The sequence below is a fragment of the Emiliania huxleyi genome, assembly GCF_000372725.1.
Source record: "Emiliania huxleyi CCMP1516 chromosome Unknown EMIHUscaffold_156, whole genome shotgun sequence".
NCBI classification, from domain to species: domain Eukaryota; phylum Haptophyta; order Isochrysidales; family Noelaerhabdaceae; genus Emiliania; species Emiliania huxleyi.
The window spans coordinates 264,054-281,054 of record NW_005201025.1 but is presented as its reverse complement, the minus strand read 5'-3'; the positions used below and the strand labels follow the sequence as shown (position 1 = coordinate 281,054).

Genomic DNA, 17,001 nt, shown 5'->3' with positions numbered 1-17,001 from the left:
GATGGTCTGGCTGCATCCAGCGGTGCGAGACCGCCAACGTCGTCTCAAGGTGAGTGCCCTTCACGACATCGGCGTAGTCGAGCGCCACTTCGACGAGCGGCTCGTCGGTTGTGAACTTATCCCGAATCTCCTGGAAGAATGGCAGACTCTTGCCGGGAAATTTGCGCACAAAGTCAGCGCTCAGCATGGAGAAGGTGCAGGAACCCTCGTCGTCGGACAGCGAGGAGGGGAGCATCTGCTCGGTGGCGAGGCACTTCATGCAACGCATCATTCGCACCGGCGGTACGAGAAATTTCCGTGCTCAACCCGCAGGGTCTTGGTGCTCAGACGCGAGGCGCCACAGGACTGGAGAGCCTTGAGCGCCGCGCACAAGGAATCATGATGAAACGCAGCGCCCCGTTCGCTCCGTACAGTTGTATGCTTTCCGTTCTTTTCTGTTGTAGGTATGTTGTTGGCAAAGGAAGACACAGAGCTCACACAAAATCACAGTGGGTGGTAAGCGAACGAGTCACTTAACAGGGGTCGATTAGTGCGGGCCACCCACCCTGTCCAGAGGCGGAGGTGCCTTTCTGGGATCTTGCGATCGAGTCTATGCAACCCTCGGCCACGCTCTCCTTTCGTGGCTGATAAGCATTCGCAGACCAGGCGATGGAGATGGCGGGGAGCACGGATGTGACTGCTCACCAAGGCGAGGGGGGCACGACACGCACCGACCCTTCTCCTTCACATAAACGCACAACTCCGGACCCAAGACGCACTTCTCCTTCACGAACCGAAAGGCCGTGCCCGGCGTGCAAGGGGCACGGTAATCCGGGCACGTGTTGGGCGCCCCATTCCGTTTAGGGCTAGGTCGGCTCAGGGCCCCGTCCACTTCCCTCCCACCTGGCGCGTGAAGATGAAGAGATGCCACCCAGGCCGGCCGGGCCGATGTGACCAAGCGCTGGTAGCGTGGTTTTACCTCAACACCCACGGTCTCACAGTGTGCCGGCAGTCGCCGAGCAGTGTCGCTCACACAAGCCGCAGCACAAGTGACTGAGGGCCAGTGAGGGCGAGCCCGTCGCTGTGACAGCTGTGGCAGCCGCACAGCAGGCTGTTCCAACTGTGCAGAGCGTGTGAGCAGCAGAGGAGCTGCTCTCCAGGCTTCTGACGCAAAGAGCTGCATGCCACCGAAGGCGCTGTCGAGGTTCGCCGAGCGTGGCGCAGGTTGGAGGACACCGTCACCGACGAGCGCGTTGGACTTTTCACTCCGGACAAAGGGCGACACGCACACGAGCTGCGGCCGTGTCGCCGTCATAGCGGCGAGGCGCGGGACCGTCTGTGGCGAAGTGGGTCGCGTCCTCCGATTTCCGTCAACTCAGCATCCGCACACCCTTTAGAGGTGTCCGTTTTTATTTATATGGATGAATTGAAGTGGCGTGAAGAAACACAGGAGTGCGCCGCCCGCTGACACGGACGGAGCAACGAGACGTGCGAGCGAGCGGCCCAGGCGTCAGAGCGACTCAGAGAGACTGTCGAGGGGGGGGCGCCGACCGCCGCGCCGCTCACTTGCGCCGCCCCTTGCCCGCCCGGCCGCCGCCGCCCTTGAAGGTTTGCAGCGGGTCCTTGCGCCGCTTGCTGCCCCCACCCCCAAAGGCGGACGCGGGGCGCCGCGCCTTGCGGCCGTCGCGCGGCCGGCGGCGGCTGGCCACGGGGGCGACGGCGGCGGTGGCGCCCTCGGTGTCTGGCTTGAGGTAGGCGGGCACGTTCTCGAGGTGGGGCTGGCGGCGGACGGTGGCGAGCGGCTTGTCGTGCCTCAGCGCGTCGAGGTCGTCCGGGTTCGAGGCAAAGTGCTCCGAGAGCCTCTTCGAGTGCAGCAGCTCCTGCTTGATCTCCTTGAGCCGCGCCTCGCGCACCGCCGCGCGCGTCACCGCGCGCATCGCGTCGTCCACGCGGTACCTAGGGGAGGGTGGGTTCGGGTACCGTGGGTGTAGGGGAGGGTGGGTTCGGGTACCGTGGGTGTAGGGGAGGGTGGGTTCGGGTACCGTGGGGGTGGGGGAAGGGTGGGTTCGGGTACCGAAACGCCGACAGCTTGCGAAAGTCGACCGAGAACTGGCGGAGGGCGTCGCCATACTCCCCGCGCAGGGCCTGCAGCAGCGCGGCGTCGGCGGCGTCAGCGTCGTCCACCTGGTCACAGCAGGCGGCGTGGAGAGGCGCCGCCCAGGGGGGCGTCGGGCGTCGGCGGCGAGCGGCGTCGTCCACCATGGAGATGGCGGTGCCGCCCTGCCCCGCACGCGCCGTGCGGCCGACGCGGTGCTGGTAGGTCGGGAGCCCGCGGGGCAAGTCCATGTTGATGACGGCCTGTCTCGGCAGTACCGTCCTGTCTCAGCTCAGCAGGACTGCCCTGTCCCCGCAGTACTGTCTCAGCGTCCCGCCAGAGTCGCGTCTCCCCACTCCACCCCTGTGCACCGCTCGATCGACCGTGAAGTGGACCATGGGTGTGTGTGGCCTCCCGATGAGCTGTCGACTAGCTAGGCGCTGTTCACACCTCTCTGTTCACACCTCCCTGTTCACACCTCCCTGTTCACACCTCCCTGTTCACACCTCCCTGATGAGCTGTCGACTAGCTAGGCGCTGTTCACACCGTCACGTCCCGAAAGTCGACGCCGCGCGAGACGCCGAACTCGGCGTCGGAGGCCGTCGGCGGCGCCGCCGCGGCGCCGCCCCCGCCCTTGCGCTTCCGCTTCTTTCCACCGCCGCCCGCCTCGCCCCCCCCCTCCGCCGCCGCCGCCTCCCCGTCCGCCACAGCGCCGCCGGCCGCCACGGCGTCCGCATGCGCCTGCGCCACGATGCAGCCGAGAGAACGAGGTGCCACCGAGAGATCGATGTGCAGCCGAGTCTCTCGGCTTCGCTCCCGCTGGCCTCTCGGCGACCTCCCCGCGATCTCCCCGCGATCTCTCGGCGATCTCCCGGCGATCTCTCGGCGATCTCTCGGCGAGATCCGATCTCGCGCCTGTGCGGCGGCGCCGCGCGCAGCCATCAGCCTCGGGTCGTCGGTGGCGATGAGGATGTCGAAGAGCCCCTTGTTGAAGGCTTGGATCGCGTGCCAGCGCGACTCCAGCGGCAGCTCGCCTGTTCCGTCGCAGTTGCACCTCTGAGTCAGGACGCACTCCTCGCCAATCCATCACGACACAGGCGGCAGCGCTCGCAGTTGAGCACGCCCGACGACACGCCGAACTGCTCCAAGAAGAGCTTGAGGCGGAAGCCGCGGCTCCACCGCGTTGACGAAGATGAGCGAGCGGCCTGGGATGCGGTTGAGCTTGAGCAGCGCGTACCTGTTGTGAAGGGGAGGGGGGGAAGAGCGACCCAATCCACCTTCTTCAAGCGGCCGGCTGGGACGAGTGACCTGCGATGGTCGACGGCCCGGCTGCACATTCGAGTGTACTTCACGCGGCCTGGGAGGGATCCTCCCCACCCATGCCGACCGTTTTGCGTGCCGGTGCAGCGGGCTGATTGACGGCAACGGAGCGGCGATAGCATGTCGCAAGCACAAGAGCCAGCACGGCGATGCCTGCAAACGAGCCAAGGGCAATCGCGATGATCACACCAACCCTCATTCCGGAATCGACGAGGTGGCGTTCAACATCCGTCTCCAGCCCTTGCACGAGCGGGTCGTAGAGCGCAGAGGACGCAAATTTAGGGAGTCGGAAAGTGAAGACCTGCTTACCACCTTGATAGGTGAGCGCTGGGTACCCTTGCTCCATTGCCCGCCACTCTTCCCCATCGACAAACACCTCGTCCGAGAGTTCAAGGGTGATGTCGTTGCCGCGCTGGGCGTTGGTGGCGAGCGTGTAGCGCTTCTCGCCCGCGGGCAGGGTGCCATTGACCTCGCTCGAGCCTTTGATTTCGATCTCGAGCTCGAGCCCAGCGCCGGTCTTGCCCATGCAAGCCTTTCCCATGTCCGTCGATTGGTCGTTCTCGCCGCTGCAAAAGGGCCAGTTGAGCACGGAGACGGAAAACTTGACCGTGCCGCCAACCACTGCCCACGACTCGTTGTCAGTTGGTGTGATGATGCCGTCGTGCTCAAACACGAGCACATCAACCTGGAGCACGCCGGCGTCGCCGCAAGGGCGGGACTCGAGCCGGCGCCGCTGGGGGTTGGGGCTGCTGCTTGGGCACGTGAGGTCGCACTGGTTCTCGTCAAACAAGGTCACGTTGAAGACAGTCTGCCAGGCAGGCACGCCGTAGGCGTAGGTGCGGGTGGGCGCATACACGTCAAAGTCGGTGCTGGCAAACTGCTCGCGCGAGTGCTTGCAGTTGTTTGGTCCAGATTTCCCGATCTGCGTGCCAGATGCATCGAGCTCGTAGATGCTGTCCATCGTCACGGTGATGCTATTGTCGCCGTTGGAGAGTGTGAGCTTGCCCGACTGACCGAGCACGTCGACAGTCACGCCGCCCGCAGCGAGTGCGCCGGGCGGCGGGGCGGGCGGCATCGGCGGATACGCGGGCGGCGACGCTGTGGGGCTGGCGGTAGGCGAAGCCGTCGGCGACGCTGTGGGGCTGGCGGTAGGCGAAGCCGTCGGCGACGCTGTGGCAGCGAGCGCAAGAAGGTGAGCGAGCATTGCGGGCTGAGGTGTGTATGGGCGTCTTGTGTGGATGGCCAGACCCGCTCTCCTTTGTTGCATGGGACGTGTCCCTATAGCGAGCTGATGCCGTGTCTCGGATAAACCTGATCGACCAGCTCCAATCCTTCATGAGCGCGATCGGATTTTAGCCGATCCCCTCTCTCTTCCGCTCGCGCCCAAAATAAAAGATTCCCGTAACCCCGGACGACGGCAGGCGAGACGAGGAGGACGGAGGCGAGGGCAGAGACAGCGCCGCAGTCGACGGAGGCGACAACGATGGAGAAGGGGAGGGAACGAAAACGCGCACAGAGGATGAGGATATAAACTGGGACGACGCAGTGGGGGGGATAGACGAGGGAATCGAGGGGCCGGAGGGCTTTCGCGACAGCGACGATGACGACGAAGGCAGGGGGGGAGGGGCGACACGCAGGAGGAGCGAAATCGCGAACGGCCCGAGCAGAGAGGGCGACGGCGGAGCACGAGGGGGCAACGGAAACGCTACCAATGACGCGAACCGAGGCACGGGCGACGACGGGGACGGGGAGGGCGACAGCGACGTCGAGGTTGACGCAACGGTATCGAGAGCGCCACCCAAAAGGATGCGGACAGCCATGGAGGTCACCGAATGGAGGGCGAACGGCACGATACGAAAAGGCAGGGCGAGGCGGATGGAGAAAGAAGTACCGAGGAGGCCATGGTGGAGGGGAGGGACGGGAGGACGAAAGAAGGGCGAGGAGGACGAGCGGCCCGCACAGGCCGCGAGCAGACAGCGCCTGCTGACCATCTCGAGACATTCGCAAAGAACGCTAGCTACATGGGAGGGCTTCGTGAAGGATGGATTGAAAAACATTCGAACAAAGAAGAAAGGCGACGGGAGGAACCGGCAGAGGATGCAGTGACGTGACACACACACACACACACACACACACACACACACACACACACACACACACACACACACACACACACACACACACACACACACACACACACACACACACACACACACACACACACACACACACCGCTCACCCACGCGCACCGGGCCTTGCACTTTAAATGCCGTGGGGCTCCTGTCGTTAGACGTGGAGATGCGAGGGTTGCCCCCCCTTGCCCCACCACCTCGTGTGTGTGGAGAAGTTTACCTTACCTTACCTTACCTTACCCCCACACTCGCCACTGCCCGCGACACTCATATGCGACTCCCGCCCGCTCACCTCACCCGAGCCCCGCCGACCAGGCACGGCCCGACGAAAGCCCGTCGAGAAGAAGTGCAGGCAGCCATCGAGAGCCTCCCGGCGAGCTCATTGGCGCTCAAAAGGTCGCGGACCCGCCCGTCGCTTGCCGCCCCTCTCCCAGCCTTTGCCGGCGACGGGATCACGAACCTAGTGCTCAGTTCCGTCTTCCTCCCCCCCCCTCCTGTGGTAGGCCGCCCCGCGCTGGCGGGAAGAGGCTCGCCGAGCCATCGGCGACGTCCCGGCGAGCTCACGGCCGCTCAAAAGGTCGCTCACCCGCCCGTCGCTTGCCGCCCCTGTCCCAGCCGTTGCGCCGGCAACGGGATCACGAACCTAGTGCTCAGTTCCGTCTTCCTCCCCCCCCCTCCTGGGGAATGGCGCTCCAAGACGGGGGTTAGAGGCTCGCCGAGCCATCGGAGATGTCCTGGCCAGCTCATGTCCCCCCAAAGAAAAAGGCGACTACCGGACCGTGGCTCCGCCGGCGGCTCCGCCGTGAGCGGCGACGGTGAGGCCGCCGGTGCTCGCCTATACCGGCTAGTGTGGAGCTCTCAGTGTGGTTGCGTGTTGTACTAGTGATGCTGCACTAGGCGGCCCGTTTTTAGCAAAAAGCAGATACCACATCGCGTGTGGTCGTCGAAAAACCGCATGTTCGCCCGTCTGGGACCTCTTCGTACGGCTCCAAAAACCGCTCCTTAACGACGACTACGCGGCACGGCGGTCGATCTGCGCCTTCTCAGCGGTGGAGGGGATGTGGGTGGTACATGCAAACCGCGTGATGCTGCGATGGTTTGACGAGTGTGACTCCCAGCGTCGACTTCGGTGGGCCGCGCCGGAGCTCGCAAAGCTCGAGAGCGCCGGCGTCGTCGTCACCCGGCTCGGCGGCGATGGCGGTGGCGGCGGTGGAAGCGCGGGTGCCGCGGGGGGGCGGCTGCGCGCGGCGGACCTCACGGGCGGCGACGTCGGGCGCGGGGCGCTCAGCGGCAGCACGGTGCTCTACGCGGGAGGGCCGACCTTTTGCGGCCAGGTGCTCGGGGCGCTCAAGAAGCTGGGCCACGCCGACGCCTTCGAGTACTGAGCGAATGACGCCCATGTGCCATGATCACTGTACCGGGGCTACTTTAATTACGTGTTTGTATAGAGTGAGGAAGTCAATAGAGCTGTCATCCTCTCAAGAGAGCGGAGCCGTGGAGGGGGGGTCCCGCAGAGAGCAGGTATTGTTGACACGGTCACGTGACAAGACAGGGGCACCAGGAGGCTAGTATTTTCGGTACTCACAAGCGCATGAATTCTCGCCACCGGACACTCACCGACCACCCGGCCGAACTTCAGAGTCGCGGTGCTCCTCAAATACCGCTCAAACGCCCACGATGTTGTGGAGGGGACATATGCTGATGATCCTGGCCCGATTGGCTCGCTCAGAAAGCTTCTGGGCGGTCGTTAAGGTTCGCTCCCCGCACACCGGCCCCGGAATAAGATACATCATAGATGCCGTGGGGCTCCTGTCGTTAGACGTGGAGACGCGAGGGTTGCCCCCCCTTGCCCCACCACCTCGTGTGTGTGGAGAAGTTTACCTTACCTTACCTTACCTTACATCCACCTCGAGAACCTCGAGATAGATGGGGGGAGGGGGGGGCAGAGGTTCGCCGACGGTGCATGTAGGTCGGCCCAAGCCACATGAAGTGGTTGAAGTCGTTCTCGCGCCTCCTCTCATCACCGCCGCCGCCGCCATCGCCGCCGCCGGAGAGAGGAGAAAAGGAGCTGTGGCCACAGCTGCTGCTGCTGCTGCTCACGCTCTGTGTGGCGAGCGCTGGAGCACTCTACCTCCTCGTGCTCCAACGCAAGCGACGCGTGCGCGCACTGGTGGGCCACAGCAAGAAGCTCCACGCCCTGGAGGGCATGCTGCGACGGCTGCACCGCACGCCTCACCGCGAGCTGCTCGTCCTCCGAGGCGGCCTGCTGCTCCGCGGCTACTGCCCGCAGACGCCGCGGCAGCCGGCCGACCTCGACTTCCTGGGCGAGCACGAGAACGACCTCGAGGCGACGCTCGCAATGCTGCGCGACGTCTGCACGGTCGCAGTGGGCGACGGGCTCGAGTTCGACGCGCAGGGCGTGGTGGGCGAGCGCACGTGGACCGAGACCGAGCACCCGGCCCTCAAGGCGAGCGTGCCCTACCGGCTGCGGTGCGACGCGGGGTGGGAGACGTGCAGCGTCGACGTCGGCTGGGGCGACCCGCTGGTACCGCCCGCGCACGCAGTAGCGCTGCGTGCCGTCGTGGGCGGCCGCGTGCCGTGCGCCCGCGCCGCGAGACTCGAGACTCTCTTCGGGTGGAAGTTGCATGGGCTGTTTGAGCGCGAGGCGGCAGGGCTGAGCGCGCAGGGCATCCCCAAGGGCTACTGGCGTCCGAAGGACCTCTTCGACTTGTATCTGATGGCGCGTTGCGGCGCGCTGGACGCCGCGCTCCTCCCCGCCGCCGTCGAGGTGGCCTTTAGCTCGCGCGGCTACCCGCTCTCACGCGTGGTGCGCGTGGCGCACGGCCACTTCGCCTCGGGACCGACCTCCAAGAAGAACTGGGCGCGCTGGCGCGCCTCGCTGCTCGACGCGCACGGCGGCGCGCTGCCGCCCCACACGCTGGCTGTGCCGGCGGAGCCTGCGCCGTGCGTTGCGGCGGTGGCGGCGCCGTGCGCGGCGGTGCTGCGCGCGCTCGGGTACGCGGCGCTGCCGGGCGAGGAGACGCCGATCGCGCCCGCGTGGCAGGTGCAGCAAGTGGAGATGGCGCAGCGCGAGGCGGGCCGCCGGCTGCTGCCGCGCCGCGCGCCGGCGGCCGCCGCCGTGCCGTCCGCGCCGGCGCGCGAGGCGTCGCGCACCGCGCCGGCGCCCGAGGCATACTTCGTGCTGTGCGGCGCCAACCCAAGCAAGTGGGAGGAGGCGCGCAAGGTCCTCGCCGAGTGGGCGACGCTCATCGTGCCCTCCGAGTACAAGCCGCCCGAGGCGCTGCGCTTCCCGCCGGGCCTCGCCACCGGCGCCGTCAGCCCCGCCGACGCGGCGCGCGGCCTCGCGCTCCACTGCCACGCCGCGCTCGGCGCGCCCGTCATCGTCGACCTGGTCTACCTCGAGCTGTACAGCGCCGACGCCGCCCACGGCGGCCGGCTCTACCACCGCATCGGCGCGGCGGACGAGCGCGCCTTTGCCAAGGCGCACGCGGGCGCCGCGGGCGCGATGCGCGCCGTCGTGGCGTACACGGCCGACGGGCAGCGCGTCGAGGTGCTCGAGGGCGAGCTCGAGGGCCGGGTGGTCCACCCGGTTCGCGGCGCGGCGCCGTACGGCTGGAACCGCTGCTGGGAGCCCGACGGCTGCGCGCAGACGCTGGGCGAGATGGGCTCGTCCTTTTACGCGATCCACCCACGGCTGAAGCCGCTGCTCGAGCTTGCGTCGCGGCTGCGCTCCGAGACGGCGTACGGCGTGCTTGAGGGGAACCGCGGGCTCTTCGAGCTGCACGTGACGGTCGACACACCGACCGAGGCGCAGGGCGGCCTCGCCACCTTCCGCGAGGCGTGCGCCGCGTGCAAGGTCAAGGCCGTGCTCATCGAGAACTCGCTCGTCGAGCCGGCGGCGAAGAGCGCACGGCCGACGCAGCTGATGACGGCGTCGTACGTCAAGGGGACGCTGCCCGAGGTGCACGTCGCGGCCTTCCGCCTCTCGCAGCGGCTGGTGGGGTACGGCTTCAGCGTAAGCCGCGTCAAGATCGAGAGCACCTTCTCCAACCCCGGCGTGCCGCACACCGACGCCGAGGCCGCCGCGCTCTCGCCGCACAACTACTGGGAATTCCACTGGAAGCTGCGCCTCCCCGCCTCCTACGACCACGCCGCGCTGGCCGCGCTCGTCGGCACACACGACGCGCGCCTCTCGCGCTCGGCGCTGCGCAGCCTCGGCGGCGGGTACCACCACCGCTTCGTGACGCTGCGGCTGTACGACATGGGGCGCAGCTCGGCGCAGCAGCGGCTCGAGGCGCTGAGCGCAGCGCTCCATGCGGCGCAGCACGAGGTAGGCACCGTCATCCGCGAGTACGCCGTGTACGACTCGAACGTCGAGCTCGACGCAGGCTGGATCGACAAGCCGCGCCACCTGCCCGCCCAGCCGCCGCCGCCGCCGCCCACCGACCAACCGGCCGCAGCCGGCGGCGGTGGCGGCGGCGACGATGCCGCCGCTGTGGTCGACGGCGTTGACGACGGCGCGGGCGGCATGGAGTGGGTGCAGGCCGCACCGCCAGAGGCGGCGGGCGGGCTCGGGGCGGCAACGCGGCCGGAGGAGGCGGCGTGGCCGGCGGGCGGCGAGGAGCGCGGCTACCGCGAGAGGCTCGCCGAGCTGGTGCGCAGCGTCGCGTGGCGGCCGCGCCACCCCGCGCGCGGCGCCGACCTGCCGGCGCTCGTGCGGGCGCTACGCGCCGCGGCGGCGGCGGGCAAGGTGAGCGTGGCCGAGGGCGGCGGGCAGGAGACGGCGACCATCTACCACTACCGCGAGAATGTCAAGGAGTGGAGCGGCGCGCTGATGCTCGCGCGCGGCCTGGTGGTGCGCGAGCCGCGGCACGGTGCGGCGCCCGAGCTGCTCGCGACGCCCTTCCCCAAGTTCTTCGACCTCGGAGCCGACGGTGTCTCGCTCGACGAGCTGCTGGCGCGCAGCGTCGCGTGGGAGGCGACCGAGAAGCTCGACGGCAGCCTCGGCCTCCTCTTCCACGATGGCGGCGCGTGGCGGCTCACCACGAAGCGCGCGTGGCACTCGGAGCAGGCGGCGTGGGGCCGCGCGTGGCTCGAGGGGCGCGCGGTGTGGGCCGAGCTCTCACGCGGCACGACGTACGTGTGCGAGCTGCTCTTCGCCTCCAACCTCGTCGTGGTGCGCTACCCCGCCTCGCGCGAGGGCGTGACGCTCTGCGCCGCCTACGACGCCGACGGGCGCGAGCTGCCGCGTGCCGAGCTCGCCGACCACGCGAGGCGTGCCGCGCTGCCACTCGTGCCGCTCGTCGCCTCCGGCCGTGGCGGGGCCGCCGCCCACGACAGCGCCGCAGCGGAGGGCGCGGCCGACGACGCCGACGCGCCAGCGGGGCCGGAGCGGCTGCGGCGGCTGGTGGCCGAGGCGGCGGCCTTCGACGGGCGGGCGTGCGAGGGGCTGATCGTGCGCTTCGCCTTTGCCGACGGCGGCTGCCACCGCGCCAAGGTCAAGTCGGACGACTACCGTCGGCTCTACCGGCTGCAGGACAACCTGACGCCGCGCGCCGTGTGGACCGCCGCGCGCGCCGGCGGCGGCGCGCTCGACGAGCTGCGCCGCGGCGCGCCGCCCGAGTTTTCTGCGTACGTCGCCGCCGTCACCGGCGCCGTGATGGGCGGCGCGGCGACGGCACTGGCCGAGGCGCACCAGGCCGTCTCGCTCGCAGCGGCCGCGGGGGTGACGGACGACCGCTCGCTCGCGGCGTGCCTGAAGGGCCGCACGCACTGGGAGGACGGCTCGCCCGTCACCGCGGCGCAGCGCCGGCTGGCGCACCACGCGTGGGGCGGCAAGCTGGGGGGCCCGCCGCCGGCCGAGGGCGAGGCGGAGGGCGAGACGGCAGCGCGGCTCGAGGCGATGGGCACCGCGCCGCGCCTCGCGCTCTTCTCGTGCGTGGCGGTGCCGGGCGCGGGCGAGGGCGGCATCGGCGAGGCCGTGCGCACGGCCGACGGCACGCCTCTGCTCAACCACCGGCGGCCCGCTTGGTGAGCGCACAGTACGTCCGCGTTCAAATCGTAGTTTACGTTGCACACATCCTTTCGTATGGTCTTTAAACTGAAATTGCCCAGCGCCTCGACTTACACGGTAGAAAGTGCAAACTTTCAAAGAGTTCACATCAACAGCTTGTTCATGCCGAAGCCGACGAAGGCCCGCGCCTCCTTCGTGGCTGGCTCCGGCACCAAGTGCCCTCGCGAGCTGGCGGAGCCGGTCCAGCTCATCCGCATCGCGCCGGAGAGCAACACGCTGGTCGTCAGCAGCGTGCAGGCATGCACCAAGGGCATCTGGATCTGGGGCGCGCCGATCCACCACGAGGCGGGCGCAGCGGCAGTGGGCGCGCCGTCCAATTTGCTGCTGATCGACACGGAGGGCCTCTCGTCGATCGAGCAGACCGAGGGTCACGACGCGAAGATCTTCTGTCTGGCAATCCTGCTCTGTCCATCTTCGTGTACAACTCGGAGCGCGCCATCAACTCGGGCGCGATGGACCAGCTGTCGCTCGTGGTGCAGCTGATCAAGCGGATCCGCGTCAACGCGGAGGATGCCGAGGGCGCGGGCGGCGCGCTGCTGGCCGAGCACTTCCCGCAGTTCGTGTGGCTGCTGCGCGACTTCCAGCTCGACCTGCTCGACGAGGCGGGAAGGCCGATCTCGGAGGACGAGTACCTCGAGGACTGCCTGCGGCAGAAGCCGGGCAGCTCGGCGGCGGTGCGCGAGCAGAACGAGACGAGGGCCGGGCTGACGGCGCTCTTCCGCCACCGCAGCTGCATCGCGCTGCCGCACCCGACGCTCGGCACGCCGCTGCCGCCCGAGGCGCTCAAGACGCTGGGCGACTGCGCGCTCGCCGAGCTGGCGCCCGCCTTCCAGCACGGCGTCGGCAGGTTGCAGGCGGCGGTGGTGGGCGCGATGCGCAGCAAGAGCCTGCACGGCACGAAGCTCGACGGCCGGATGCTCGTCGGGCTCGCCGAGGCGTACGTGCGCGCGATCAACGACGGTGCGCTCCCCACCATCTCGACCGCGTGGGCCGGCGTCGTCGCCGCCGAGAACGAGCGCGCGCTCAAGGCGGCGACCCAGCTGTACCGCGAGGGCGCGGCGGCGGCGGCGCAGCGCGAGCCGCCGCCCTCGGTGGAGGAGTGGCACGAGACGCACCTCGAGCTGAGCGACGCCGCGCTGCGCGCCTTCCGCGCCGCGGCGGTGGGCGAGGCGGCGGCGGGGTTCGAGGAGCAGCTGCGCGAGGCGGTGCGCGCCGAGGGCGAGGCGCAGCGGTTGCTGCTCGCGGCGCGCTCGGAGGCGCTGTGCACGCGCGTGGCGGGCGAGCTGGGTGCCGAGCTGGGCGCGTACGGCCGCGCGCCGCCGCCCGCCGAAGGCCACGCCGTCGCGCTGCCGGCGCTGCTGCGGCGCGTGCTGGGCGAGTATGACGCTGCGGCGGCGGAGGTGGAGGCGCTGCCGGTGGTGGGCGACGTGCTCAAGCAGCTCGAGGCGGCCAACAGCGTGAGCGCCGACACGTACGAGGGCAAGCTGCTGCGGCTGGGCAGGGAGCTCGACGCCGCCAAGGCCGAGAAGCGAGGCCTCGCCTCCGAGAAGGCGGCGCTGGCGCAACAGCTGGAATCGGCGGCCACGCGCGCGCCCGCCAAAAAGAGCGGGCTCTGCGGCTGCCTCGGCGGCGGCAAGGCGCCGCCGAGGCCGAGGCCGGCCGCGGCGCCGGCCTCCGCGCACGAGAGCGACGAGCAGCTTCACGACGACTACACCGCCCTGGGGCCCAGGAGCAGTGCGGGCACGGGCGAGAACCAACGCTACTCTGGACATATCTAGTATATCAGCGTGCCTCAGGATACGCCTCTCTGCTCATATCGACTATGGAACGGTGTACGAACAAGTGCCACACGCATAGTATTACGCCCTGCGCGTGGGTCTCGCGCTACACGAGGCGCATGGGCTTCTTGTTGACGGCCGACCTGCCCGCTCCTGAAAGCGGCTGCGCGGTGCCCTGCTCGTCGACGTACACGTGCGGCGACTCACGGCAGGTCGAGATGCGCCGTCCGTAGCTCGAGCGGCCCGTCTGGTTGCACTGCATCTGCAGCGAGAGCTCGGCGACCATGTACTGGTTGCACATCTCGCCGTTCTCGTCGGAGCCGTAGCCCGACGGCCGGGCGCTCGCCGCGTTGTCGTACACGCAGTGCAGCTGGAGCGTGTCGCCCACGCGCAGGTACTTGGGCTCGGGGAACTTTCGGATGATCTGCGGGTGCTGCGAGCTGATCAGGCCGAAGGGCTCGAGCGCCTCGCCATCCGCGCTGAAGTGGTCGCTCCAGATGTCGCGGCCCAGCTTGTGCGCGTGGTTGCGCCAGCCAAAGACGCGGCCGCCCGACACCACCCTGCATGGTGGCGCTGCTGGAGGAGCTGCGGCTGCTGGAGGCGGTGGGCGCGCCGCTGGCGGAGGCGTATGTGTCGAGTCTCTCCGCCCTCGCCTCGCTTGGCGCCTCGGACCTCCGTGCGCAGACCGGCCTCACCCTCGGAGCCGCGACCAGGCTGCGCGCCGCCGCGGCAGAGGAGGACGAGCGGCTGCTGGAGGCGGCTGCGGCAGCCGCGGAGGCGGAGCGTGCGCGCGTGGCGGCGGCGCAGGCCGCAGCAGAGGCCGCGGCGGCAAGGGACGGCACGCCGCCAGCGAGGCCCCCAAGAATGGCGCGGCCGACAGCAAGCCGGTGCTGGCGGAGAACGGGGCGGCGGAGAACGGGGCGGCGATGCGGGCTGCCGAGGCAGTTGCTGCGACGAGGACGAAGCGCGAGGCGACCCACGGCGAGAAGATGGCGTCGAGCTACACCTGCGCCGTGCGCCCCGCGTCGACGACGAGCAGCGACGCGGGCGGCGCGGGCGTGGCGCGCAGCTGGCGCGCGCCCAGAGCTCGTTCTACGTTGCCGAGTGAGTCGAGGCAGTGTCCATTACGGCTCTAGCATTACCGGGAGTCGAAGCGCGCGCAGAGTCTTTTAGCAGAGTCTCTTGCGTCTCTTGGCTCGAGGTTGCGTAGATTTTGTGCGCGAGGTGTCGTGTAGTAGCGGCTCGGCGCAACGACGGACGGACGTAAAGTTTACCACTCAGCAACACGAGACGGAGGGTGTTGAGTGAGGGCTACGGTACTGATGTCTCGCGCGCGTTCTGAACGCGTCTCACAGGGGACACCCCTCATGTCTCCACACATACTACTCCGAGACGGCTTACTTGGGAGACGCAGGCACCTGTGGCCCACCTGTGCAGCAGCGGGCGTAGTCGGCTGCCAGCTGCCTCCGCGCCTCACCGATGGCCTGTCCCACCCGCCGGCCCGCCAAGCCCGCCGCAGCCTCGAGCACGGGCCCGCGCTCCTCGGCGGCGAGACGCGCCGCCACCTCGTCTGCCGCCTGCGACGCCAGCTGCTGCGAGAGCTGGGCGCCTGCGCGGCGCAACCTCGCGTCCTGCGCCTCGGCGCCACCCAGGCCACCGTCCTGCGCGTCGTCGCTCGCGGCGCGGCTCGCCAGCAGGAGCCCGAGCGACGCGAAGCCGCTGCACGCGCCTCGCTCCGCACGGTCGACGGCGCTCTGCAGGTCGGCCACCAGCACTCCCGCCGCCACGGGCCGCTGCGCCTTCTCGGCCCTCGCCTCGCCGCGCCTGCGCTGCGCGTCGGCCATCGCGTCGGCCATCGCGTCCGTCGGTTCGAGGACCCACGGCCAAAACTCGAGGCGTCTGAAGCAGAGGTGCAGGTGCGGCCACAGCACCGTGCGTTGCTGCGCGCGCGGCAGCCAGCGGCCGTCGGGGCCGCGCTCCGCCAGCTTCTCCTGGTGCCAGTCCATCGCGAAGAAGCGCTCGCCCTCGAACCGGCGCCCGCCGCAGCTGAGGGTGGCGTAGATGTTCAGCCCGAAGCCGTGGATCTCGCCGTCGCGACCCGTGTACGCGAGCGCGATCAAGTGGAACGGCGCGAGCCAGCAGAGAGCCGTCAGCGCCGTGGCCGCGGCAACGGCATGGAGATGGGACACGGGGTGCGCACGGGGCACAGCAAGCAACCACGCCAGCAGCACGGGCAGATAGCCCCACGCGCTGAGGCCGATGTGGGAGTACTCGAAGAGGTGGTCCGGGTGGAAGCCTTGTAGGCGCTTGCTCACGACGACGAGGCGCGTTCCGACGTCGATGTGCGCGCCGCGCGTCGAGAGCCGAACGCTCCCGCGCGACTGCGACTTGACGAGCAGCTCGAGCGCAAGGTGCACGGAGCCGAGGTGGAGCAGGAAGGCGAGCGCACAGCCTGGCACCGTGGCTCGCGGCTCCAGGGCGAGCGTCGCGAGCCAGTGCAGAGCGAGGCACAGCGGCGGCAGGAGGAGGAAGGAGAGCCGCACAGGCATCTCGGCAACCAGTGCGCTGCTTCTCTTGCTCTCAAGAGTCTCTGCTGCAGGGCCGTGCGGCAACCACTGCGGCTCTCTTGCTCTCTTGCTCAGGGCCGAGCGATTGCGAGGGCTTTCCGGAGGTCTTGTCGGCGCCATCGACTGTGAAACGTCCCGACCCACACCCCTCATGCACCAGGCGCATGGATGCAGTCATAACATGTAGGCCTTCTCTCCCGAAGTTTGGAGCAATAGCCGCAAACAGTACTTTTTGGCACTTCATCGCGACACGTCCAGGTGCCGCCAAAGCGGCTTCCCAGCTCACCACCTCGCCTTCTCTGTCGCTCTCCTGGCCCAGGCCCATCAGTAGCAAGCCCAAGCCGTCCCAAACCGCACTTATCTTGGGTGATGAAGCTCACTCTGGCTCACACCACGGCTCTGCAGCCTCACACACGCCCGTTTCAGCCACAGACACCGCCGGCACGCACTCCCACTTCACACATGCTCAAACACAACCCCACCAAAGCACAGCCCTGATCAGAATGGACAAGGGCTACCACCAGGTGGCCCTGGTAGCCTCTGGCTCGCCACTGCACTCGGCTCCTCTGCAGCGGTCTCGGCTCTCGCCACGACAGCACGCCGACGGCAAGCGTTGAGGTCCGTCTGGTGGACCTGCTGTGGCCACAGCCGCCCCTCACATGCAGCTCGCACCATGACTCGACACCGGGCCCGCTCATCTCGGTCGTGGCGGCGTGTGTGAAGGATGCGCGGCCGAGCCGCTGGCTGGCACCGCTTGCGACGTCCGAGATGGCCGCAGCACAGGCCACGCGTCGCGCCGCCGGCCAAGCCCAGCCTCTCGGCGGTCGAGTTGGTCATACATGGACATCTCTACGCAACATCGGAAGATCCTTGGACTGTAGATCGTAGATGCCTTTTAGAGATCTCTTAAGTGGCAAATCTCCTGCCAAGAGCAGCAGTAGATTGAAGAACTGGTGGAGGCAAATCTTCTCGGGGAGCCTCCGGCGCCATTTTAATCTGCGCTCCTCTTCATGGGCTGCGGCGCCTGGCTTGAGCT

General features: G+C 68.5%; 3 protein-coding genes across 3 annotated transcripts; 2 read left to right on the top strand and 1 right to left on the bottom strand.

Annotated features, from left to right (window-relative positions):
• Window positions 1-1,541: 1,541 nt before the first annotated feature.
• On the bottom strand, window positions 1,542-4,469 carry EMIHUDRAFT_111742 (hypothetical protein; the record flags this gene model as incomplete). The annotated part of the gene is made up of 6 exons (XM_005785980.1): window positions 1,542-1,935; window positions 2,054-2,163; window positions 2,239-2,337; window positions 2,621-2,815; window positions 3,254-3,311; window positions 3,730-4,469. 6 exons carry the CDS (start codon window positions 4,467-4,469, stop codon window positions 1,542-1,544), a joined length of 1,596 nt encoding a protein of 531 aa, XP_005786037.1.
• Window positions 4,470-7,221: 2,752 nt separating this feature from the next.
• EMIHUDRAFT_229565 (hypothetical protein) lies at window positions 7,222-11,581 on the top strand (the record flags this gene model as incomplete). Its single annotated transcript, XM_005785979.1, has 6 exons — window positions 7,222-7,278; window positions 7,607-8,590; window positions 8,771-9,919; window positions 10,325-10,840; window positions 10,994-11,044; window positions 11,246-11,581. 6 exons carry the CDS (start codon window positions 7,222-7,224, stop codon window positions 11,579-11,581), a joined length of 3,093 nt encoding a protein of 1,030 aa, XP_005786036.1.
• A 54-nt stretch (window positions 11,582-11,635) lies between these two features.
• Window positions 11,636-13,477, top strand: EMIHUDRAFT_229564 (hypothetical protein; the record flags this gene model as incomplete). The annotated part of the gene is made up of 5 exons (XM_005785978.1): window positions 11,636-11,920; window positions 12,052-12,662; window positions 12,747-12,891; window positions 13,000-13,091; window positions 13,417-13,477. 5 exons carry the CDS (start codon window positions 11,636-11,638, stop codon window positions 13,475-13,477), a joined length of 1,194 nt encoding a protein of 397 aa, XP_005786035.1.
• Window positions 13,478-17,001: the final 3,524 nt, after the last annotated feature.